Here is a 22,402-nt window from a genome sequence, read left to right on the forward strand (position 1 = left end):
ACCCCGCCCGTGCCTCCTCCTCCCGTAGCCCCTCCCTTCCCCGCCTGTCGCTCCTGCTCCCCTAGTCCCTCCCTTCCCCGCCTGTCGCTCCTCCTCCTCCCCTAGTCCCTCCCCCCCGCCCACTCCTCCTCCCCTAGTCCCTCCCCCCCGCCCACTCCTCCTCCTCCCCTAGTCCCTCCCCCCCGCCCACTCCTCCTCCTCCCGTAGCCCCTCCCCACCCCGCCCGCGCCTCCTCCTCCCGTAGCCCCTCCCTTCCCCGCCTGTCGTCCTGCTCCCCTAGTCCCTCCCTTCCCCGCCTGTCGCTCCTCCTCCTCCCCTAGTCCCTCCCCACCCCGCCCACTCCTCCTCCCCTAGTCCCTCCCCCCCGCCCACTCCTCCTCCTCCCCTAGTCCCTCCCCCCCGCCCACTCCTCCTCCTCCCGTAGCCCCTCCCCACCCCGCCCGCGCCTCCTCCTCCCGTAGCCCCTCCCTTCCCCGCCTGTCGTCCTGCTCCCCTAGTCCCTCCCTTCCCCGCCTGTCGCTCCTCCTCCTTCCCTAGTCCCTCCCCCCCGCCCACTCCTCCTCCTCCCGTAGCCCCTCCCCACCCCGCCCACTCCTCCTCCCGTAGCCCCTCCTTCCCCGCCTGTCGCTCCTGCTCCCCTAGTCCCTCCCTTCCCCGCCAGTCGCTCCTCCTCCTTCCCTAGTCCCTCCCCCCCGCCCACTCCTCCTCCTCTCGTAGCCCCTCCCCACCCCGCCCGTGCCTCCTCCTCCCGTAGCCCCTCCCTTCCCCGCCTGTCGCTCCTGCTCCCCTAGTCCCTTCCTTCCCCGCCTGTCGCTCCTCCTCCTCCCCTAGTCCCTCCCCCCCGCCCACTCCTCCTCCCCTAGTCCCTCCCCCCCGCCCACTCCTCCTCCTCCCCTAGTCCCTCCCCCCCGCCCACTCCTCCTCCTCCCGTAGCCCCTCCCCACCCCGCCCGCGCCTCCTCCTCCCGTAGCCCCTCCCTTCCCCGCCTGTCGTCCTGCTCCCCTAGTCCCTCCCTTCCCCGCCTGTCGCTCCTCCTCCTTCCCTAGTCCCTCCCCGCCCCGCCCACTCCTCCTCCCCTAGTCCCTCCCCCCCGCCCACTCCTCCTCCTCCCCTAGTCCCTCCCCTCCCCGCCCACGCCTCCTCCTCCTGGCTCCTTCCGCCCCGCCCGTCGCTCCTCCTTTTCACCTTAGTCCCTCGCCGCCTGTTGCCCTGCTCCCTGTTCGCCGCTCCTCTTTTCATCCTAGCCCCGCCCCCACTCCGCTCCGCCCTGAGTGCCCCGCCCTTCCCTCCTCCCACTCCTTCCCCGCCCCGCCCTCTCGTCCTCTGCGCAGGGTATTGTGGGCTGGGTCATCCGCTGGAGGCCTTGTCAGGACTACTTTTCCCAGGAAGCTGTGTGCGCCGCTGGAGCTTCTGGGAGTTGTAGTCCGTGGGGCGGGGACTCCGCGTCCCATCATGCAGTGCGCAGCCGCCGATCGGGGGGGTTTGGGCCGAGGGTCGCGGCGGCTGCGGCCCTGGTCCGGCCGGGCTGGGTTGCTGAGCTGAGCAGGGTGCTGGCCCCGAGGCGATGATGGGCAAGGAGGAGGAAATTGCGCGGATCGCCCGGAGGTTGGACAAGATGGTGACCAGAAAGAGCGCGGTGAGGGGCGCGGGCCGCCAGGACCCCGGGTCCCAAGTCCCGCCGAGACCCCATCGTGCCCACCGCAGGCGGGACGAGATGTCGCCCTGGCCCAGACCCCCGCCCCGGGCCCGCCCTCCACCTCGTCCCCGGACCACGGCTCTGGATTAGACGCCGCCCCGCCCTGCCGGCCCTCCCGCCCGTAGGCGGCGGGAGGCGTTCCTGTCCTGGCCCGGCTTCTCCTTGTCTGTCACAACCCTTAAGAACGAGGTTCCTCTAATAAATTCTCTCCCTCCCTTAGCCGGGCCTCAGCCAGCAGCCAGCGGTGTGGGCAGGTGGTGGAGAGCGGAGTAGGGCCGGCTCTGCCCCTGCAGCCAGACCGCCTGACTGCGGATGCTGAGCCTCATAGGAGGCGTGCGAGGCCTCCAGGGTCCAGCCCAGCTTCATACGTTGGCAACCCGTGCAGCCTCCAGGGAGCATCCTTTGCGCATCCTGCATCCTGCCTGGCTCGGTTGGGGAGGGGTCTGGAAGGAGCCCGCCAGCGCACTGAATGGGACCGCGCCCCCACGGGACAACTCCGGGTGGTGAAGGCGGCTGAGTCACGGGCTTTTCAGGCCTGCGTAGCCTGCCCAGGGCTGTGACTTCAGTGTGGGTCGGGGTAGCTATTTGGAACAAGCAGGGTTGGGCCTGGGCTCCCGTTGGCCATGGTCGGGCCTAGGGTGTACACCAGGAAGGGGGCAGGCTCCCACACATGTGTTTAAGCTGGAAACAACCCCGCCAAGACTGTGCTTACTTACCTCTGGGTTATGGTGGACAGCAGAGAGGGAGTGAACAACAACCTGCTGACCGTAGAAAGGTGTTTTGTTCCTTGAAGGAACCCTAAGTGGGAGGGGGCTGAGATGTGATGTGAGGGGAGGTAGATGGGCTTGATGGGGGAGAGAGGACCACTGGCAGGAAGACCTGGTGGCCTCCTGGCACTTTGTTGGACAAGGGCTGGTGGTGATGAACTGAACCATGATGGTGACCTGCCCCTGACCAGTCTGTCCCTCTCTTTTCTGACAATGGCAGATGCTTCTGATGGCAACACATGAGCTGGCAGGAGGGGTGACAGGGCATGGATGGCTGGTGGAAGCACAGCATGAGAGGATGCAAAGGAGGGGCCTCCAGGGTTCTTGCAGCACTTGAGAGGACCCTTGGGGACTTGTGGCTTTAGTGTGGTTTTTATGACTCTCTGGAGCTGTGTCACCTGGTGCACATAGCTGCAGGGGAGGACTGCCTTTGCCTCTGGGGGATCACCTGTCCTCCCAGAGGTCACCTCAGGGCTGGTCTTTGCAGGGCCAGAGGGGTAGGATCTACCTTGGTGGGGTAAATAGGGGGTGCCTTAGCATAGAAGTCACACATACTGGGGCAGGCCAGCTTCTCTACCTGAGTGGCTGTGGGTTGTCTTGGCCCCCTTGTAGTGTGGGGAGACACAATGTGAACATACAGCAGGATAAAGTGATGTGGTTTGTGGAGGACAGCAAGGCAGGGGCAGGGTAGGGTATTACATGAGGTGAGTCCTAAGTAGGAGAAGGTGTTTGAACAAGCTGGGGGGCATGAAATCTGTCAATGTGGTGGTGGGGGGGTATTGGGCAGAGCATCTTCAGGAGCAAGGGTCCTGGGGTGGCACCCTTAGGGAATATGGAGGAGCCTGTCTGCTGTGGAAGTGTGATGAGGATTTTAAGGAAATAAAGATCTTGGGCAGGGATGGAGCAGAGGAGGGAGACCAGGGGATTTGTTGCAAGGTCCAGAGGAGGGATGGGGGCTGTCCTGGCGGGATGCATGAGGAGTGGGACTGTGAGCCTTGTGGGTGCTAGTTGTGGTGTAACCAGAGTGAGGGTTCCCTAAGGGTTTGGCCTTCTGAGCACTATAAGGAGAGGCTATCCTACCCACCAGGGCCTGGATGGGACAGGGGGCCAAGGAACTTAGGGTATACCTTCATCTGGGTGTGTTCCTTACTACTGGGAAGGAGCTGTGGCCCTTCTACTCTTCTTGTTTGGTCAATGACCTGATGTTGAGTGAGGTCAGGGAGGTCATTGCCAGGGATGTGGGTTGGGAAGCCATGTTACCTGTGAGGAGTGAGACTACAAAGCCCTTCCTTCTCCTACCCTGAGATAGGGGCAATAAAGGCCCCCTGCCATGGGGCAGAAACTCTCTTGGTGCAGAGCTCTGAGCATCTCCTGGTGGAATAATTATGGTTTCCTTCTGATCTCCAAATTGTTACTGCCTTGTGTTTTCCCTCATGGGCAGGAGGTAAGATTGTCTGCTGAGGTCTAAAGTCCCTTTATGAAGGTCCTTTCTCCTTCCAGGAGGGAGCCATGGACCTGCTGCGGGAGCTGAAGGCCATGCCTATCACTCTACACCTGCTCCAGGTAGGCCCTGCCTGCTGCAGCCCAGCACAGTTCCAGGAATAGCCATGCCGCCGGCATGTGGCAGGGCTTCCTATGCCTACCCCCACCCTAGGGTTTGGTTGGCACAAACACCAGTTTTGAGGAGAGGGTCCCTGCCTTTCTCTAATGCTTGATGAGGCAGGGAGGGTACATCTGAGAATAACCCATGTCCTGGGTTCCACGTGGGACAAGAGCCACTAAGAGAGGTGTCTACTTCCTCATGACTGGTCCCCAGACCCTGTCTTATAGAAGCCACCAAGGGTCTGCTAAGAGGGTTTGACTCCTGGGATGGATCTCCACCATCTCCCAACCTAGGCCACTTGCCTTGCAGTCCACCCGTGTTGGGATGTCTGTCAACGCCCTGCGGAAACAGAGCTCGGACGAGGAGGTCATTGCGCTGGCCAAGTCCCTCATCAAGTCCTGGAAGAAGCTCCTGGGTGTGGGTCAGGCCACATGCTGGTTCAGGGGACACTTGGCCTCTTGCTGGCTGTGCTACCCTGAGCTGGCCTCCTGGAAGTGGGCTACAGGAAGTCTGGAGCCAAGCTCAGGGTGGAAGTGGACCAATGGGTGCCCATCAGTGATGGGTGGGATAGTCTGTAGGGCATGACTATTGGAACAAAGGTGTGTGTTGGGGAGTGATTTCCATATAGAACAGGTAGAGAGCAGAGTCAAGTGCAGAACCTGGACTGAACATTGAGGACATCCAGGAGCCCTAGAAGGAGGGAGTTGGGCTGTTTTAGATCACACAGAGGAGAAGAGTAAGGCCAGGATGCTCCAGGTTCCCAGTGATGGAGAAGGAGGAGATGGAGCTACCACTAGAGAAAGTTGGGTTGAGGGAAGATGGTCTCCTCCTGGGGACAGGATGCCTGGGCGGCACAGATCCCCCATGGGGTAGGGAGGTAGCCTTGTTTCTGGACCTGGGAAGGACCAAGCCTCTCCTGAGTTCTGTCCACACCCTTGAGAGATGACCATCATCTCTTGAGACTTTCCAGTTGTGTGGCCTTTGGGAGTACCATATTCATGTCCTAGTCCCCAAGGCAGGCCCTGGATGGGCAGGAGGGGGCCCTGGAGGGGCCTCACAGTGAGCTGCTTGAGTGGGGAAATGTGAGGGGAGGTAGATGGGCTTGATGGGGGAGAGAGGACCACTGGCAGGAAGACCTGGTAGCCTCCTGGCACTTTGTTGGACAAGGGCTGGTGGTGATGAACTGAACCTTGATGGTGGCCTGCCCCTGACCAGTCTGTCCCTCTCTTTTCTGACAATGGCAGATGCTTCTGATGCCAAAACCAGGAACCGGGGGAAGGGCACACCTCTGCCCACATCATCCTCAAAGGATGGCTCAGAGGCCATGGATCCCAGGTAGCATACCTGAATTCAGGTGTACACCCTCCTGCCTCAGCAGAAAAAGGGTGCTGATGCTCATGTGCTTAGGCACTGCACTGAAGGAGGGGCTTTCTCTAAGGATGTTTGTCAGCCTCCTGCTGGGCACTGTGTCTCACAGCTGAGACTCCCTGCCCTAGCCATCTGAGGTGGGTGGCCATGTCTTCCCAGAGGTCAGTGAGACCCCTGACATACATCTTCCTCAGCAGAGAGCTGCTATACATCTGATCCTCTGTAGGAACCCTCTGCCTGCTTCCTCAAGACCCTGTCCTGGTCTAGTTCTCACTGGCCTGCTCTGGATGTCCCCTTCAGCCTGGTGTCACTTGAGGCTGGAACCCCTTCTACAAGATCCTGCTCAGAATCAGAAGCAGGGTGTCTGATTCCCCTCTCCTGTCCTGAAAGTATATGTGGCCATCACTGTCCCCAGGAGGGAAGTCAGGTTCCTGTTGCTATGGAGACTGGGAATTCTGCTGGTGACAGGCTGTGGTTGAGGGTCGCTTTGCCCTTGACCAGTCTGGGCAGTAAGTGAATGCAGGCTGGGCCCTGGTCAGGACAGGCTGAACTTTGGGCAGCTCCTACGTCATCTTTCCTCCAGGCAGCTATAGGTCACTCCCTGTCCTTGGTTTGCCATCAACAGAGAGAGGTGTTTGTAAAGTGGCCCATGGTTGGGTCCTCTGCAAGGGGAACACTTTAGAGGTGTCAGGAAATCCCCAGCTCATTTTGAGCAGCTGGGGATGCTGCACAGATCATTCTGGGAAAAGAATCCAGCATTCTGTCCCCATTTGGGGAGTGAGCCCTGATCACTAGGGACTTTACAGTCTACTTCTTCCTCTGGGCAGCTGGGCAGGATAGGCCATTGCCAGGGCCTGTCAGGGTACAGCAGATTGGCTTTGAAGGTGGGGATGGTGCCATGACATTTACTTTTCTGGGGACCAGCATCCTACTAGGGTGCTTGTGGCCTTAAGTCTAACCCTGTCTCTCCAGCCGCAAGAGGCCGGAGCTGCCCAGGATGCTGTCCACCCCAAGGATTACCACGTTTCCCCCAGTGCCTGTTACCTGTGATGCTGTGCGCAACAAGTGCCGGGAGATGCTGACCACTGCCCTGCAAACAGACCGTGAGTGCCTGGCAGGTCCTGGCTGGATATGCACCCAGACTCACAGGGTGGCCTGCCCCTGCCTGCTGTAGAGACCTGCTTCAGGGATGTGGTTCTCTTCCCCCAATCTGTTGTGACCCTGGAGGAGGCAGGAGGTGTTTGGGGTTACCAGAGAACCTGGATCCTGGGCAGTGACCCCAGGGATGTGAGTGTATCTCCTCGCTGCCAGGGTTTGGTGCAGGCAGAAAAGCAAGTGGGTGGCAAGTGAGGGCTCCCTCTTGCAGATGACCATGCGGCTGTTGGTGCAGACTGTGAGCGACTGTCGGCCCAGATTGAGGAATATATCCTTTGTGCAGGGATTTTGGGGCCCAGGGCTTCTGGTGGTCTATAGGCTACTGGCCCAAGGTCCCCTTGGTGGCTGGGGGATACCATTGCTGGGCTGCCCTGTGCCTCTCTGGATCATGGGGTGGCTAGCCCTGGGAGGGCCCTCCCTGGAGGAGCCAAGAGGCTGGCATGGCCTGCTGGTGGGGCCTAGGTCTCAGTTAGGAATGTGTCTGGGGGAGGTGCAGCACTGTGGCCCCTCAGCTCCTCACCAGGCTGGGTGGGTAGAGTGCTCCTGTGTATCTGGGCAGAACATCCCCACATAGCCCCCAGCAGGGCAGGTGGAGCACAATGGCCTCATGGGTCCTTAAATGCCCGCACGCATCTTCCGGGATGTGGGAAACACAGACATGAAATACAAGAACCGTGTGCGCAGTCGCATTGCCAACCTGAAGGATGCCAAGAACCCTGACCTCCGGCGGAATGTGCTGTGCGGTGCCATAACCCCCCAGCAGATTGCAGTGATGACATCAGAGGTGAGCCCCACTGCAGGGGCTGGGGGCTGCTTCTGTGGGGCTGCAGGCTGAGCACTTGGCCCCTCACCCCAGGAGATGGCCAGTGACGAGCTGAAGGAGATCCGCAAGGCCATGACCAAGGAGGCCATCCGCGAGCACCAGATGGCACGCACAGGTGGCACTCAGACAGACCTGTTCACCTGTGGCAAGTGCAGGAAGAAGAACTGTACCTACACGCAGGCGAGTGGCTGCCACTTCCTGAGCCCATGTCTTTGGGCATTCATACTCTCCTTGGAGCCCACACCTGTCACCGCCTGGCTGGGTGGGGGCTGCTCTCATGCCTGGACTTAGGCCAGGGCAGAGGCCCAAGTGTGGACTTCTGCATTTTCAGGGCCCTCATTTTCCCAGGACTCCCAGCCTAGAAAGTAGTGTCTCAGGTGGGAGTCCCACTTGATCTGGGGTACAGAAGCTGGAGGGCTGTCCTGCCTAGTACAGGAGACATGAGGGTGTCAGTGCAGGCAGGATCCTGACCCTGCTGTGGAAGTGGATGCCGAAGTGTCTGGGGAGACAAGTGATGGTGGGAGCTTGGGAAGAAGGTAGAGGTTATAAGTCTGGTGAGGCTGCGGAGGCCAGTGAAAACTGCTGTTTCCCTGTGGAAACAAGGCCCCAGCCCTGCAAGGGGCCTTGGTCTGTGCAGGGCTGTCTTGGTTTCCCATGGTCCTGTGGGATGAAGCTTGCCCTTGTGCCTCCTGGAAGGTGGCTATGGTCACTGGCATCCCTGCTAGTCACCCCAATATGGGGTCCCTCCTATTCTCAGCTGACAGTCTTAGCTTTGCTAGGCCCTTCGGACCCATACAAGGACTTCCCCATTGGCGGCTCATGTACCAACAGGCTCAGCTCTGGAAGACTGGGCATTCTCAGATCAGGTCACCCAGGCTGCCCCAGGGGCTGAGGCCAGCACTGCTTAGGTCAAGGGACACCCTTTGCAGAGATTGGTGGTGACCCTGGGCTCCACCTGCCCTACAGGTGCAGACCCGCAGCTCTGATGAGCCCATGACCACCTTTGTTGTTTGCAATGAATGTGGAAACCGCTGGAAGGTAGGTGGGTGGGCTCAGGACAACCCCCAACCCTATTCTCTGTAAGTGGGTACCTTGGCTTCCGTAGGGTCTGTGGTCTGAACCAGGGATGGCCATGCCCAGCCTGCCTCCTAGTCATTTCAGGGATGGTAGGGGTGGGTGGAGACCCCAGCCCTGGAGGTCCTGAAACCATGGCTTGGTCACCTCACTGCTTCCCTGCAGTTCTGCTGAGCACTTGTGCAGTTGCGCTATAGCCCCAGGTCCTGGCCATGCTGCCCCTCCTGCATTCTTGGTGGACACAGCTTCTCTGGAGACCCCCAGTAGGCGGCATGCCCTGCCCCAGCTGCCTGGTGTGCACCTTTCTGCCCTTTGCCCTGTTATTAAATGTTTTGTTTGCCATCCTTGGGCTTTGCTCCTGGTGGGCTGTACACAGGCTTCAACTGAGCCTATCTGTTTCTTCTCTGCTGCTGTGGACACCCAACTCTTGGGCTTAGCCCTAGCAGGGCAGCTTCAGAGGCAAGAGCTTAGGCGACTTTTGGAGAGATCACCTGTGCCATGAGGCTAGGATGATGGGGTGGCGCTGCCTCTCCTGAGTGTGCCATGGGGCAGGCCCTACCGACTTGGCTGAGGGCAGGTGGGGAAGGGGCTTTGTATATACAGACAACCTGCTCAGCACCCACCCATGGGATGGGCAGCCAGGGCTCAGCCCCCTCTTTAGGACAGCCTGCCTCATCCTGCCTCCACTGAGGGAGGCAGAATGCAGTTTGCCCCAAGGGAGTGGGGTCCTGGCCCTTGGCCAATTCCTGCTTGAAGTCATTGAAGCTCCCAGAAATTCAGAGGAATGAGATGATGCCTTATGGAGCCTGTGATGAAGACAACATTGTGACAGCACCAAGGGACTCTTGGGAAGGTTGCCTCCTTAGTGGCCACCCCTCTGGGAGGTATAATACCTACCAGGGACTCCTGCAGTCTGTGTCAGCTCAAGCCTGATCCTGCTTCAGGGCTCAGGAGGCAGACACCAGGTCTGGAGCCCACCTGGGTGAGGCTGAGTTCAGCTTCCAGAGGCCACTGCTGTGGGGAGGGTCTGGGAGCAGTCAAGGATGATTCCTCATTTTCCTGTCTCCCCCCACAAAGCGGGCATAAATATAGGCTTCTGTTTCAACTACACCTTCAAGAATAAGATCTCATTTTGGGGGTGTAGGAATGGAGATAAATATGAAAACTTTTTTTTCTTTCTTGGTAAAACATACAGTAAGGAGATGTTTCCAGGATTAGAGTTCATGAATATGTAAAATATATTCAGGTCCTGTCACTTGAACCTGGTTCTGGGTCTGGTTCTGCAGTGCAGACAGCTCAAGTAGGAGGGTCTCCTGCTACCAACAAGAGACATGTCCTGGGCAGCAGCAGGCTGGTGAGGGGTGGAGTCATGGGTGTGGCACTTCCCCCTGGGCCTGGGCTGCTTCCAGGGGTGGAGATCCTGGGCCAGCCACGTGGGGGCCACTAGTGTGAGCCCTGAGTCTGCCCACCAGAGGGTGGGGTTCCTGAGCCCTTTGGAGCCTAGGCCTCCGAAGAGGACTGTGGGGACCCCCGGAGCAGCAGGGTGCGGTAGGCCGGGGAGCTGAGGAAGCGAGGGTACGAGTCCCTGTGCATGAGCGTGTAGATCTGCAGCTGTGCATCATCAAATGTGTGCGCGGACGGCTCCTGCATCTTCCTGTTGATGCCCTCCCGCACTCGGGAGTCCAGGCTCACCTGTGGGACGGGGCACCGAGGTCAGAGGCATCCTCCCCAGGCCACCCCAACCCGTGTCAGCAGCTGGCGCACCTCCTTGGGGGACAGGATGGACACGTAGTCCTCATAGATGAGCCGCGCCTTCTCATCCACCACGTGCTGGTTGGCCTCTGCCTTCAGCTCCTCGCAGGCCAGCCAGAAGAGCATGTTCTCCTCGCTGTACTCTGTCCGCAGGAAGGCGCGGAACACACTGCGGCCCGCGGGGCTGTGCATCAGCTTGTCGAAGGACTGTGCCCAGCTCTGTACCTCCTCAGGGCTTGGGGGGGTGCTGAAGGCAGGGACAGAGCACATTAGGCCTGTCCCCTCCTGCCCCTTGACACAGATGCCCCTGGCGGCAGAACTCACCAGGCATCACAGCTGGGGAGGGGCTGCAGCTTGCTCTCCTGTGAGGCCTGCCATGCTCGCCGCCGCTCTTGGTTCCTGGCAGCAGAGAGGAAGGTGGCTCTGCCCTGGGCACCTGGGACTTCCACAGGTGCTGCCATAGCCTCATGTGGCCTTGGCATGTGAGCAAACGTGATCTGTGCCTGGCACATGTGTAAGGAGCATGGTCCTGAGCACTGGATCTTTCCACACTTTCTGGGGCCCTTACTGAATCCACTTATACAGGCTGATGTCCTGGCCATAGTACCCAGTACTCCTTCCTGGTACCCATAGTACTTCTTCCTGGTCAGTAGTTTGACCATCTGTGCTTCTGTGGCTCCTCAGCTTCTCCCCTTCCCTGGCTTAATGGGCAGGATCTAGGGCTTCTCAGCCTGACCTCTGTTTGTCTCTTTCTGAAGAGGCTACTCACAGGCCCACACTGCAGGCCTGATATCAATAATTGGAACTGCTGGTTGATGCAGGGTCAGAACCTTCAGTCTGTGTGTTTACATCTGTCTGGTCCTGGATCCTGACCCTGGCTCCAGTGGAAACTTGTTCTGTCAGTGCTGGCCCCAAGTCTATGCCCAGCCAACTGCTACGTTGGGGGACAGACATCTAAAGCCCAAAGGTCTAGATACACTGTGTTCCTGCCACATCCTGTTTCTCGGTAGACACAGTCCCCACCCTGTTCTGTCCCTTGAATTCATGGCTGAGCCCCTTGCCTGGGCTCAGGCCTTGTTGTTACTGTTTAGTAGACTCCATTGGGTCCCCAACCCTGAGGAGGGCCAGGCTTCTGCAAGGCCCATGATCCTCCGCTTCCCTACATACCTAAGGGAATCCTGTCACCACCTGGAGGCTTCACTGCTTCCCTTGTGCAGATACCTTGGGTGCTAGGACTGCTGTTCCCTCAGCTGGGTCTCTGCTCAAATGTGCCCTACTGCAGGGTCTGGGCCTCTTGTGTTCCTCTGGGCTCCTAGGGTGTTGCCTGGGCTGGCTCACAGAGGCATTGATGGGTGTGTGCAGTATGCTCCCGTGTGCATGCAGCAGGCCTGGTCCTTGCACATGGGGAGCCCTCAGTACACCAGGCACAGGAGTCACATAAAGTCCTCCAGGGGGCGAGGGTGCTGGCCACCAGGGCCCAGCAGTCCTGGGACAGGACAATGCTTTGAGGTGGAAAGGGCCAACTGCCCACAGGTGATGCCATGGAGCCACCCATGAGTCCCTAGAGTCCCTGGGTTTGGCCCCTCTCAGTGAACTATGCCCCCCAGGCCCACATACCAGGAGCAGCTGCAGCAGCAACACCAGCACAAACAGCAGGGGTTGCGGCTGGGGGCCGCCGGGGGGACCACATCATGGCTGGACATTGGGGGGGGCCTGTCCGCCTCCTCTGGCCCTGTGTGCTGGAAAAGATGGGGCTGCCTTAGCCTCTAGGGCAGAGCCCACTGGACCCGGCATCTGGCTATGCTCCCAAGGGCATGACCCTCAGCCCCCAGATACCCTGGAGATTCTCCCAGCTCCTCTCCCTGCTTGCCCCCCACCCTCCCTGGGGCAGAGGTGAGGAGGAAGTGGCTTACCTGCTTCTCAGCCTCATGCGGGGTGGGCATGGGTGAGTGGAGGGGACTGCCCAGGTTCTGTGGTGCCAACTCCAGGACCTTCACCACAGCCTGGGGAAGGGGGTCAAGCTCACTAAGCACCTATGACTCTGGCCCCTGCCTATTCTCTAGGTCCTAGAAGAGATGCCCCTTCCAGAGTTTTTGCCTCCAGCCTTAGTTTACACTAGGGCCAGGGGGCAGACCCAGGTCAGTGAGGAAGGGGCTGCAGCAACCTTTGGCTTCTCACTCTAGACTGGGCCCCAAATGAGGCACCCACAGGAGGTTCCAGGACACCCCCATCCGCTCAGTCCCTGGGAAGCCGGAAGCCTGGGTTCCTCTTTCTTGGTTTCCGGCTCGTAGCCCCTCCCAAGGGGGCTGGGGCTTGAGGCTGGTGTATGGTATGTGGGGGTGTCAGACACTTGGACCTATTTCTTACCCCTAGGGTCTTTCTACCTAGACTATGGGGTTAGAGTGTGGGCAGAGGTGCTCCCCACCAAAAGGGACCCAGAGAACTCTGACTACTCACCTGGGACTTGGTCAGAGGGGCAGCTAGGCCTGCAGCATTGAGGACGTGAGTGGGACTTGAGGAAGGACTTCCTGAGGGTGTGGGGAGTGGAGCATGCACTGGTGAGGAGGAACGTGTATGGGGAAACAAGGTTCCTTGGTCCTCAATGCCTCTTACACCTTCCCTCCAACACTGTGGGCTCCCCTTCCCTCCCTGCCCAACACCTCCAGAAACTGCAGGGTGTTCGAGTCAGGGAAGGAGGCGGGGGTAGCTCCCCAGTTGGAGCCTCAGTGTCCCTGGACCACCAGTGAGATGTACAGGGAGCTCATCCCCCTCACTAAAGCCAAATGCAATCCCAATGTCTCCAGGGACAATGGAGCAAGGTGGCCAATGAGAGCCCTGGAGGAAGTTTTGAAAGCCTTACCCCCATTTGCCTGTGCCCACCTGTGTTCAGGTCAGGGCCTGCAAGGCCTCCAGCTCTTCATATCCACCACCCTCCCTTTTAGAGGCCAAGAGGCTCAGAATCCATCCCACTTAATTTTCTCATTACTTTCTATCCACCTGCTGCTCCTCCCCCAGGCTGTGGCCTTTTAACCCTGTTTCTGCCTGTTTGGCCTCTTTGAGCCTTCCAGGGCCCTCCCTGAATGTGCTGACAAGAGGGGACAATACCTGAGATCTACACACTTAGGGGGCCTTGGCCCCTCACTACCCGCCTGGCTTCCTCTGAGATCCTGGTCCCACGGGCTCCCTCGAGCTGATAGGGACACAGAATAGTTGCAGCAGGGCTCCTCCAGGGGCCAAATTTCTAGGGAAAGGAAGGGGCACAGCCACCGGAGGTCTGGTGGCACCCAGAGCTCTCTCTTCCTCCTCCAGATTCTCCCTGCAGATGTCCTCAGAGGCTCCACTCAGAGTGGGGTAGAAGGGGGTGTCTGTGGTGTCCAGCCTGGGTGCTGGGGACCTGGTTTGGTGCAGAGGTGGGAGCAAGCCCTTTCCTCCCAGGCAGACACTGGACCTGGCTCCCTCGGCCACCCAGCAGGAACCACACATACCCCAGAATGCCTAGGTGCCCTGGACCACTGCCTTTCCTTCTGGTGGGGCACCCGGTCTGAATCAGGGTCTTCTGGCCTCTCATCCTGGCATTGGGGGCCTCCTCCCTCTTCCCCAGCCCCCCAGGCTTTGATCCCCAAGCCTGGGCTAGGAGAGGCCAGGCAGGCACAAGTCTGGTCTCTGGGGACAGAGGATCCCTAGGGAGTGGCTGCTGTTCTGCTCCACAGAAGGAAGAAGAACGTCTGCAGCCAGCCCAGGCCAAAAAAAGAATAAAAAAGTGACAATCTCAGAAAACAATGTCGTAACCTTTGGGAGGGGGCTAACAGAGCCCCATACTTTGCCTAGTACCCTTCCTATCTGCTGCTATCCCAACTGGTCTCCTACAAGGCAGGCCAGGCCTCCCAGCCCCTAGTGACCCTCACTCCCTACCCACCTCCCTTGCCTAGCCTCTGCCGGTGGGGTTGTCTGGAGGAACCTATCTCCTCCTCAGGGCCCCTTCATCCAGCCTCTGACGCCCCCACCCTCCCTTAAATTAAAGAAGTCTCCCTGGCACCCCACTCACCGGCGACCCAAAGGCGGGTGGGGGCGGGAGGGCCGGATTCGGTCTGGCCCCACCCTGGCTGTCGAAGGGGCGTGCTCTGCTGTAGTGGGGACTCAGTCAGACGGCAGGAGGTACTCCTGCGGCGTTCCAGGAGGGAGGCTGGCGCGGAGCCTCGCTTGGCGAGGGCCGGGGGGCGCAGCGCCTCCCCTGCGGCTTGCCCAGCGGAGGGCTGCTGGACCCAACGGGTGGGGCAGACGAGGACTGGGTGTCGTGTCGTGTCCCGCCCTGCCCCTCCCCACCAGGCTCGGGGGGCGGGAGACGCGGAAACCTGGGTTCTTCCGGCCCCCACCTTTGAGCAATCACTTCCCCCGGCTCTGAACTGCAGAAAAAGGGGAACTCTCCAGTGATGCCCCCTCCCCCACGCGCGGGGGCTGGGCTCGGGTCTCACTGCAGCCCAGGTCCACGTGCGCGAGAAAGGGCAGTGCCCGGCGCCGGCTCTGAGGCTCCTGCCCGCTCCCCCACAGCCTGTCCGCCGTCCTGCGATGCGCGCGCACCCACCGCCGCGCTCCCGCGCTTCCCCGCCTCTGCGGCCCGTGCGCTCCGAAGTCCGGCGGGCCGCGGGGAGGGGGCGCAGGAGCAGTGCGCAGGCGCCTGGCGGCACTTCCCCAAAGCCAGGGGCCGGGACTTCCTTGAGCGGGTAGGCGCCGGCCCGCCCAGCTCGCTGCGCCCCGCCCAGGGCCCCGTGCCCCATCCGCCCGCCCCGAGGAGCTGAGTGGCCCGGGCCTTGAGGCGCGTGGAACGCGGCCGGAGCGGGCACCCCACTTTGCTTAGCGTGGCCCTTCTGGCCTTTTCATTCATGCGGGCATCCAACGCAGGGCAGGAGAGCCTGGGCCCTATGTGCGCCTTGGTCCCTGGGAGTACTTCTGTCCTGCTTGGCCAACCCCTCGCCTGAATCTCTTGTAAAATGGGGTCAAGAGCCTGTCACCTTTGGTGGAACTTCTCAAGAAAGGAGATTCCTGTACTGCAGGATGGGTACCGGGGTGCAAGTTCTTGCATCCAGTGTGAATACAATGTTTGGTAGGGTCTGGCTGAGTCCCTCCCTGTTTCTCCTTCAAGCTGCCCCAAGATATACTAAAGTTTAAAGCCCCACTGTCCCCTTTGCCACCAATGCCTGTCCCTTTGGCCAACTCTTCTGGCCCTTTTATAAGTGAGTACAGATGTGGGTTATTTGTTATCCCAGCATGCTTTGGCCCTGTGTCAGATTAGCCCTTACCCTGCCCTGGAAATGGTCTGCGGAATGCCTTTGGTCTCCCTGGGCTGCCAGGCTCCTGCCCTGCCCAGTGTAGGTAGGCAACCTGGCCAGCTCCAGGTGTTGGGGTCCTCTGCACAAATGCCTTCTAATTGCACAAGTAGTTGTATAGAACTCCGAGAAGCAAACTGGAGACTTCACAAAAGCTCTTCATTCCATTGGAAGTATCTGGGGTCCTCCGAATGCCAGGCAGTGAGCCAGATACACCAGCTTGGACCTAATGGCTGTTATCTGAGATAGGGGGTGGGGAGCAGACAAGAAATGGTTGGGTGAGAGGTGGGAGGGCTGAGGGCAGGGCACTGCATAGTGCTCACGCCTGGCTGAGCTGAGAACAGCTGGGTGGCCATGCTGCCTGCAGTGCTGTGTGCCCAGGGCCTGGTGATTTAACAGAAGTATGCTCTGGCTGTCCTGTTAATGGGCTAGTAAAAACAGGACAGAGGCAAGGAAGCCAATTTGGATGGAAGCAGCTGTTGCTTTAGCCTAGACACCAGTTTTGAGGGGAAGGTACAGGTGAGGACCAGCAGGCCCAAAAGAGATGTCCAGCACCTGGTGAAGGCCACCTAACTGGCTGATCCCGAAGTGGTTGTCATTGCCTTTCCACTGTAGGGAAATGCAGGTGTGGGGAGCTGACAGTGGGTGGGGGCCCAAATACTTTCCACCCTCTCATGTTACTTTGTATCCCCTCTTCCTCCATGTCCTCTGACCCCTCAGGCCTGCTCTCCACTCCCTTGGCCTGCACAGAGCATCCCCTTAAGTGAGGGAGGAACCCAACAGTGAGGGAAGGCATGTGGTGATGGGGGTGGGACTTAAAGCCAGGGCCCTCTGCTCCAGACCCCCTCACAGACCACAGTACATTGGGCCTTAGCCTGCAGGCTTTGCTCCCCTGTAGAGCTTCTGCTGGTAGAAGTGTCTTCTTCCCTAGTTGCCTCTGCAGACCCAGCTCTTCTCAGGCATGAGGATCAAGGGGTGCCTGGCACAGAGCTGTCTCTGGCCCCTTTCTTGCAGGTCTTCTTAGGGTGCAAAGCTTTGTCTCTGGTCCTCACATGCCTCTACACTTGTCATTTTGGGCACTGCCCTGAGTCCCTGAGTAGCCCCATGGTGTTCATCTTAAACATGAAGGCATGAAGGGCAGAGAAGTGATGAAATGATGCGTGACTTTATTAACCAGACAAGATCCTCCTGGTCACTCAGTACGTCCCTAGAGACAAAATCCTGGCGTACAAACTGCAGGGAGCTTGACTGGAGGATCCCAGGGCTGGTTGTCATCCCGAGACACAGATTGTCTTCTGAGGCACGTCCCTATTTATTTGCCTCTGCCCAAGCCCACCATCTCCCTGCTCCCCTTTGTCCTTCCTCCTGACTCCTCCCCTTTCTTTCTCTTTGCTCTTCCTAGGAGGCCTGCTGACTTGTGAGCTCTGCAGAATGTGGGCATGGGTCAAGGCCCAGGGCAGCAAAGACCCAGAATAGGTGAAGGATAAGGTGCTGAGGGGATATTGGACACAGGTCCCCATGGGGCTAGGGATTGACTGCCAGTGAGCAGATTTCCTTGCAGAACCTTAGCTCTGACCTCTGCCTTCCCTCCAGATCTGTTCTCTGCTCCAGGCAGAGCCAGTGGGAGCCCCCTGGTATCTTCTGGTTCCTTATAGTTCCCAACTCTGTGTAGTCCTCTGGGCAGGAGGGACAGGGGAGAGGAGACCAAGAGGAGCCCCAGGTTCTGCAGAACCCATCAAGGATACAAGTAAGAGCTGTCAAGAAACTGGGCAGAGGTCTTATAGGACTTGGGCTTGTTTGTCAAAATGGGCTGGGGTGATTTCCTTACTGTGCTTGGTGTGTGTGTGTGTGGGGGGGGGCTGGGGGAAGGAAGCAGGGTGTGTGTGTGGGGGTACTGTTCAGGGTGAGAGAAGGCTAGAGGGTAGATTTTCTGTTCCAGAAGGTAGGACGCCCTGGGGGTATCTTCCACAGTCTCTGGGCATGGCTGGCTTTGGTTTGTGGTCACTCACCCTTGCAGAATGCACCCCTCCATGGGATGACCAGCACTGAAGGCAGCCCTGGTTGATGGGGTGCTGGTGTTGAGACAGGCTCTTTCTCTTGCCCTCCAGTCTGGGGGCCTCTCATGTCTGCCACCATGGCACTGGTTGCCTGATGGGGGCAGGCTGGGAGTGGGGGATCTGAATATTCCCTTACTTTGACTCCTGCCAACTCACATTTTACTTGTTTTGGGGGGCCCACTCCTATACCATGATGTCTAACTGCAAATGTTGGGAGAGACAGCATTTATATTCGCCCCTTCCCTGTGGGGGTCCAGAAAGACCAGAGAGCCCTCAGAGAAGAACTTTATGTAAGGGGAGGGTGTGGGGGCACACTTGGGTCACTGTCACCGTGGGAAGATGCTGCCATCCACCGCCTCTTCCAGAATGGTCTCCACGCGCCTCCGCTGCAAGGAGAGGGGCTGGGGTCGGTGTGGGAGGAGGCGAGGGGTCCTCCCACCCACCCAGGGCTTGCCAGAACCTCTTGTCGATCCAGGGGATCCGGAATCCGTGTGGGTTTCAGCTGTGGCGGCAGGAATGTCTCCAGTCTGATGGCGGCGCGCGCCGAGTCCTGCCGCTGGATCAGGAGCGCAATTTCCTCTGCCTGCGGGCCAAAGCCGGCTGAGCGGCGCCGAGCCTCAGCTGTACCCACCCTCTGCCCACCCCTGCGAGCAGGTGGTCTTCCCTATGGGTGGTGCCCCCGCCCTTGATTCCAGGCCCACCCGCATTCGGGTGTAGCGCAGTCGCAGGGCGCGGACTCGCCCGCGAGCCTCCGCTGCCTTGAGGACGCCCAGCAGCCGGTTCCAGCGCTCGGTGGGTAGTTCGCACTGCGTCCAGGCGCGGGGGTCGGGCATGAGGTACTCCAGCTCTACCGACTCGCGCGGAAAGATGGAGGCGGCTGCACCCACGTCCTGGAGCAGGTCGCCGAAAAGCAGGTGGCGGTGTCGCTGCGTGGGGCTCATGGCGGCCAGCCCCTCCAGCGTCAGCGTCCAGCCTGGCTTGGTCGCGGGCACCCGCTTGGCGCGCTCCTCACGAGGCCCGCTTCCTGACGCGCTCTTCCCCACCTGCTCACTCGAGCATTTCCCTGCGGGCGGCGGCATCCTCTGGCCTGAGGAGGGAAAGGGACACCCCGTTTGCTGTCCAACCTTAAACCGGTCCCACCGCGCGGTCCAGCTTCCCCCCCCCCCCCCGCTGGATTTGTCGCGGCAGACTTCACTGGCGAACCTTTGGCCTTTTTGAACACAGGTCGAGGCCAATGCGCTCAGCCGGGTGGTTGACCCACTGCCTCGGGCAGTCAGCGAGGACTTCCTGATCCATTCAGTTTTAGAAATTGCCCTTTCTGCCCTACAGAAGGATTGAACTGAGAAAATGCTGAGACACCCCCTGCCCCAACCAGGCGATCTCAGGCCTACCCAGGGATAGAGACCACAAGGGACTTCCCTGGGTGAGGCCTATTGACCCCCATTTCTGCGGTCACCTGTCAGCATCCCACTAGAACCCCGGGGACTGGTCTTGTGGTTTGGGGATGACCCCGCCAGGCCTAGATGGGTGTGCACGCCTGTGTAGGTGTACATTTTTCTGTGGGGGGTATCTTTGTGGCTCTGTGTGTGTATGGCTGCATGTGAGTGGATGGAGGCTCTGAGTCAACTGCTTTAGGGCGGTCGCCATCATCTTGGCTTGACTCCTGCTGGGCTGAGGCAAGGGGAGCAGAGCTCAGAGAAGAGGGGAACGCCCAGCGTCCTTCTGGTCCCAGTCGCCCCATCTCACCCTCGGGCCAGATCCTGCTCACCGTGGGTCAGGAGCAGAGCCGGGGACCGCCGGCCCGCCTCCAAATTTCAGTTTCCCACCCGCGCCCACTCGCCGGACCTTCCCACGCACGCACCCCAGTTTACTTTTAGACGGTTCTCTGTGGGAATCTTCGGTGCTTGTTGATGCGGTTGCCGGGCAACCCGAGCCCTGCCCCACCTCCAACCGGGTGGGGGCGGGGCGGCCCCTCAGGCTGAAGTGACCGCTGTGCTGTACATACCGGCGCACCATTTTGGGGGCCACGGACTCACCATCTGGGCGCGGGAGAGGGCTTTGGGCCTAACTGCAACCATACTTTTAAGGCTGAGATCCTTTCCCATCAGTGCCCATGAGGCACTGGGACAGAATTCAGGGCCCCTCATCCTACCCCTGGGTGATTGGTCCTAGATTTTTGGTGGGGTTCTTTTTTTTTTTTTTTTTTTTTGTCTTTTTTGGAACTGGGGATCGAACCCAATGCTTTGCCACTGAGCTACATACCAGCCCGGTCCTAGATTTTCATAATCTATTTGTCATTTATTAATTTTATGATACAATGACAATTTTAGTTTCTCAGTTTATTAATTCTGTAATGATTCATGCACATATCATATTCACATACTCATTCCACAGTTTAGTTAGACTAAGATTAGTGCAGATTTAATCATAGTGTATTCCGGTCTGCATTACTTCCCAATCCTATCATACCTTGTTCCTAGGTAGGCAGATGGTACCTTCTGGAGTTCAGAGCCAGAACTCTACAGGTGCAGCTTCCTGGCTGAGGGGCCGGTCACTGAGCATCCCAGGGCCTTCCTGATGCTGACCCCCTCCTGTGTGTGCTTGGGCATCAGCACTGTCTGGGAAGGCGCTGCACACAGGGGGTGGGGAGGTTTTACCGTGGTCCTTCTGGGATGGGGTCACAGGGAGCTGGAGAGAGTTCTGTCCTGTCAGAAGGGACTTGTAGCTTTCCCTTGGTATAAATAAGAAGCATTGATGCAGGGAGGGGAAGAGGAGGAGCAGGAGGACTCCCTGCCCCTGCACTGGGGCTGGGCGCCAGGGCTGGCACCAGGGAGGCATGGGGGTGGGTGCGCCCTTTGCAGATGCTGTGTTCATTCTGGCACCAACTCTGCCCAGATGCAGGTGACGTCCCACATGGCCCTGTTGGCTCCACTGCGACTTGTGGGCATGTGCTCCTTTCATGTGTGACATTCATGTCTGGGCCATCCCTGATTTCCTTGCATGCCTTGTTTTGCCTGTGTATGGCATGTGCACATAACATGTCCCCTGATGATCTTTGTGTGACTCGTATGTTCTGGTCAGGCCCAGGCTCTGCCTGCACCCCTCTTGAGGGCTCACTGAGTTCTGGTCAGGGTAAGAGAAGTCTGCCATTTCTTCTGTACTGCCAGTCCCCCTCTGTGGGAAGGTAGTCTGCATCTCATCCTGGTCACCAACCATCAGATGACAAGCCTGTCCTCCCACCTGTGATTGTATCTATGAGGGGCCAAGAGGCCTCCTTCGTCTGGCCTTTGTGCCAACCTCCATGGAGACTTTCACAGGTGTCCGCTGAGAGAGCTCACAGGCCTGCCTGCAGCACTGCAGCAGTTGGTGTGGAGACCCTGTGGTGGGCCGAGGGCTCCAGGGCTGGGGTCAGGGGCAAGGCAGGGAGGGCTCCCTGGAGGGGCAGGACAGGAGCCCCCTGGGGCAGGACCCATGTGGGTGTGGCAGCCCCAGGGACATGTGAGATAATCAGACTGGTGTGTCCTGTGGCTCTGCTCTGCCGACCCTCACAGTACCTACGGCATCCCCTTCTCCAGGACAGGGTCTGGGCTGGGAGGCAGCAAAGGCCATTAGGAAATGAGGCTCTGAAGATGGGCAGGCAGGAAGGGGCAGCTGGAGTGGGAACTCTGGGCTCACCTAGGGAAGGAGCTGCAGGAATCTGAGCCTCCCCTGGCCCAGAGGTCTGGGGTCAGCCTTGTCTGGAGAGTATGTGTGAGAGTGTGTGTCTCCTGGGTGTTAGAGAGCCTCGGCTGGTGTTTGCCTATTCCCACGGGCATCTGTGCTTTCTCTGAGTCTGCCAACATGCCTGTGTACACCTTGTAATGGTTTGCATGTATGTGGCTCTGGTGTGCATCCCTAAGCATGTACCTGTGTCTCTGTGTATTTATCCCATGCTTGTCTAGGCATCTATGTACATGTTTGCTGGTCTGTGTTCCCCAAATGTCCATGTATTCCTGAGTCTCAGCTGCAGTGAAGATGCAGAGACAAATCCTGGGGGACAGCTGGGGATGCTGAGTCCTGGGGCATCTGATTGCTCTGGCCTCTCCTGATTTGACAGGTATCCTAGCAACACTGTTGTCAGTTGCCTAGCAACCAGATCCCCATCCTTGGAAAAGAAGCAGGGTCTGGCTGTGTGGGGGGAGGTCTAGCTCTCCTTCACATCCTGTGTAGGAAGAGCAACCCTATGACTGTTCAGTGCAGGGGTCACCCACATGGCCTTGACTTGTAACCTTTCATTTCAGTGTGCTGATGACCTCTGTGCTGGCAAGGAGGCAGATCCATGGGAGTGATTCAGCTGTGTGAATGCCAGGGCCCTTCTCTGGGGCCCAACTGTGCAGATGCCCTTGGTGTGGCTCCATGTGACAAGCAGACCTGGGCCTTCCCAGCCTGCCAGGTGGACAGGGGTCTTTACCCCTCTGAGGTTTCACATTCTCATCTGTTGGAGAGATGTGCATGGCAGCAGCCGTGTGTGCTGGGGAATGTGCTTGTTTGTTCAGGCATGGTGTACAGTAGGCACAAGCAGCACACAGTAGGTGTGGTTCCTGTGCTGGGTGCTGGGTTCAGCACCCTCCTGCTTGTTTACAACAAGGCTCTGAGCTCTGAGAACTGGCTGGGCTGGACGTTGCTATCTGCCTGCCCACTGAGGCTCTGCCAGCTGTGGAGCCTGGCCGAGGGGTGCTGTTGTAGGCAGGGAGGCCATCCAAGGCTGGTCTGGACCAGGCTGTCCAAGGCTGTGACTGCATGG

At 59.1% G+C, this 22,402-nt stretch overlaps 3 protein-coding genes across 6 annotated transcripts; 1 reads left to right on the top strand and 2 right to left on the bottom strand.

Moving 5' to 3' along the window:
* The first annotated feature begins 1,434 nt into the window (after window positions 1-1,434).
* On the top strand, window positions 1,435-22,192 carry Tcea2 (transcription elongation factor A2). 4 transcript variants are annotated; one of them, XM_026413510.2, is made up of 10 exons: window positions 1,435-1,636; window positions 3,964-4,026; window positions 4,376-4,487; window positions 5,311-5,401; window positions 6,407-6,537; window positions 6,801-6,857; window positions 7,219-7,373; window positions 7,446-7,592; window positions 8,379-8,450; window positions 21,900-22,184. In XM_026413510.2, exons 1-10 carry the CDS (start codon window positions 1,565-1,567, stop codon window positions 21,945-21,947), a joined length of 948 nt encoding a protein of 315 aa, XP_026269295.1. In that variant the 5' UTR covers window positions 1,435-1,564; the 3' UTR covers window positions 21,948-22,184. The 4 variants fall into 4 exon arrangements, with proteins under 4 accessions (XP_026269295.1, XP_026269297.1, XP_026269298.1 ...); XM_026413512.2 differs by having other exon boundaries at window positions 4,376-4,481; window positions 21,900-22,180; XM_026413513.2 differs by lacking the exon at window positions 21,900-22,184 and adding an exon at window positions 8,652-8,857.
* Window positions 8,961-14,871, bottom strand: Rgs19 (regulator of G protein signaling 19). Its single transcript, XM_026413514.2, has 7 exons — window positions 14,284-14,871; window positions 12,696-12,766; window positions 12,152-12,241; window positions 11,856-11,977; window positions 10,563-10,637; window positions 10,251-10,485; window positions 8,961-10,178 (listed from the first exon to the last, which is right to left on the bottom strand). The coding sequence occupies exons 3-7, from the start codon at window positions 12,179-12,181 to the stop codon at window positions 9,987-9,989; spliced, it is 654 nt and encodes a 217-aa protein (XP_026269299.1). The 5' UTR covers window positions 12,182-12,241; window positions 12,696-12,766; window positions 14,284-14,871; the 3' UTR covers window positions 8,961-9,986.
* On the bottom strand, window positions 17,946-18,698 carry Lkaaear1 (LKAAEAR motif containing 1). The gene is made up of 3 exons (XM_026413453.1): window positions 18,321-18,698; window positions 18,080-18,202; window positions 17,946-18,005 (listed from the first exon to the last, which is right to left on the bottom strand). The coding sequence occupies exons 1-3, from the start codon at window positions 18,696-18,698 to the stop codon at window positions 17,946-17,948; spliced, it is 561 nt and encodes a 186-aa protein (XP_026269238.1).
* Window positions 22,193-22,402: the final 210 nt, after the last annotated feature.

Source organism: Urocitellus parryii, chromosome 6 (assembly GCF_045843805.1).
Source record: "Urocitellus parryii isolate mUroPar1 chromosome 6, mUroPar1.hap1, whole genome shotgun sequence".
Classification (NCBI taxonomy): domain Eukaryota; kingdom Metazoa; phylum Chordata; class Mammalia; order Rodentia; family Sciuridae; genus Urocitellus; species Urocitellus parryii.

Excerpts from the sequence above, each read along its gene's own strand:
- Tcea2 (XM_026413510.2), top strand. The coding sequence starts at position 1,565 with ATGATGGGCAAGGAGGAGGAAATTGCGCGGATCGCCCGGAGGTTGGAC. Across the intron at positions 4,488-5,310 it reads GAAGAAGCTCCTGGGTGTGG|ATGCTTCTGATGCCAAAACC; the intron begins GTCAGGCCACAT and ends TGACAATGGCAG. Across the intron at positions 6,858-7,218 it reads GTCGGCCCAGATTGAGGAAT|GCATCTTCCGGGATGTGGGA; the intron begins ATATCCTTTGTG and ends AAATGCCCGCAC.
- Rgs19 (XM_026413514.2), bottom strand. The coding sequence starts at position 12,181 with ATGCCCACCCCGCATGAGGCTGAGAAGCAG. Across the intron at positions 10,638-11,855 it reads TGCTGCTGCAGCTGCTCCTG|GAACCAAGAGCGGCGGCGAG; the intron begins GTATGTGGGCCT and ends CTCTGCTGCCAG. Across the intron at positions 10,179-10,250 it reads CCATCCTGTCCCCCAAGGAG|GTGAGCCTGGACTCCCGAGT; the intron begins GTGCGCCAGCTG and ends CCCGTCCCACAG.
- Lkaaear1 (XM_026413453.1), bottom strand. The coding sequence starts at position 18,698 with ATGCCGCCGCCCGCAGGGAAATGCTCGAGTGAGCAGGTGGGGAAGAGC. Across the intron at positions 18,203-18,320 it reads TGCGCTACACCCGAATGCGG|GCAGAGGAAATTGCGCTCCT; the intron begins GTGGGCCTGGAA and ends TTTGGCCCGCAG. Across the intron at positions 18,006-18,079 it reads ATCCCCTGGATCGACAAGAG|CGGAGGCGCGTGGAGACCAT; the intron begins GTTCTGGCAAGC and ends CTCTCCTTGCAG.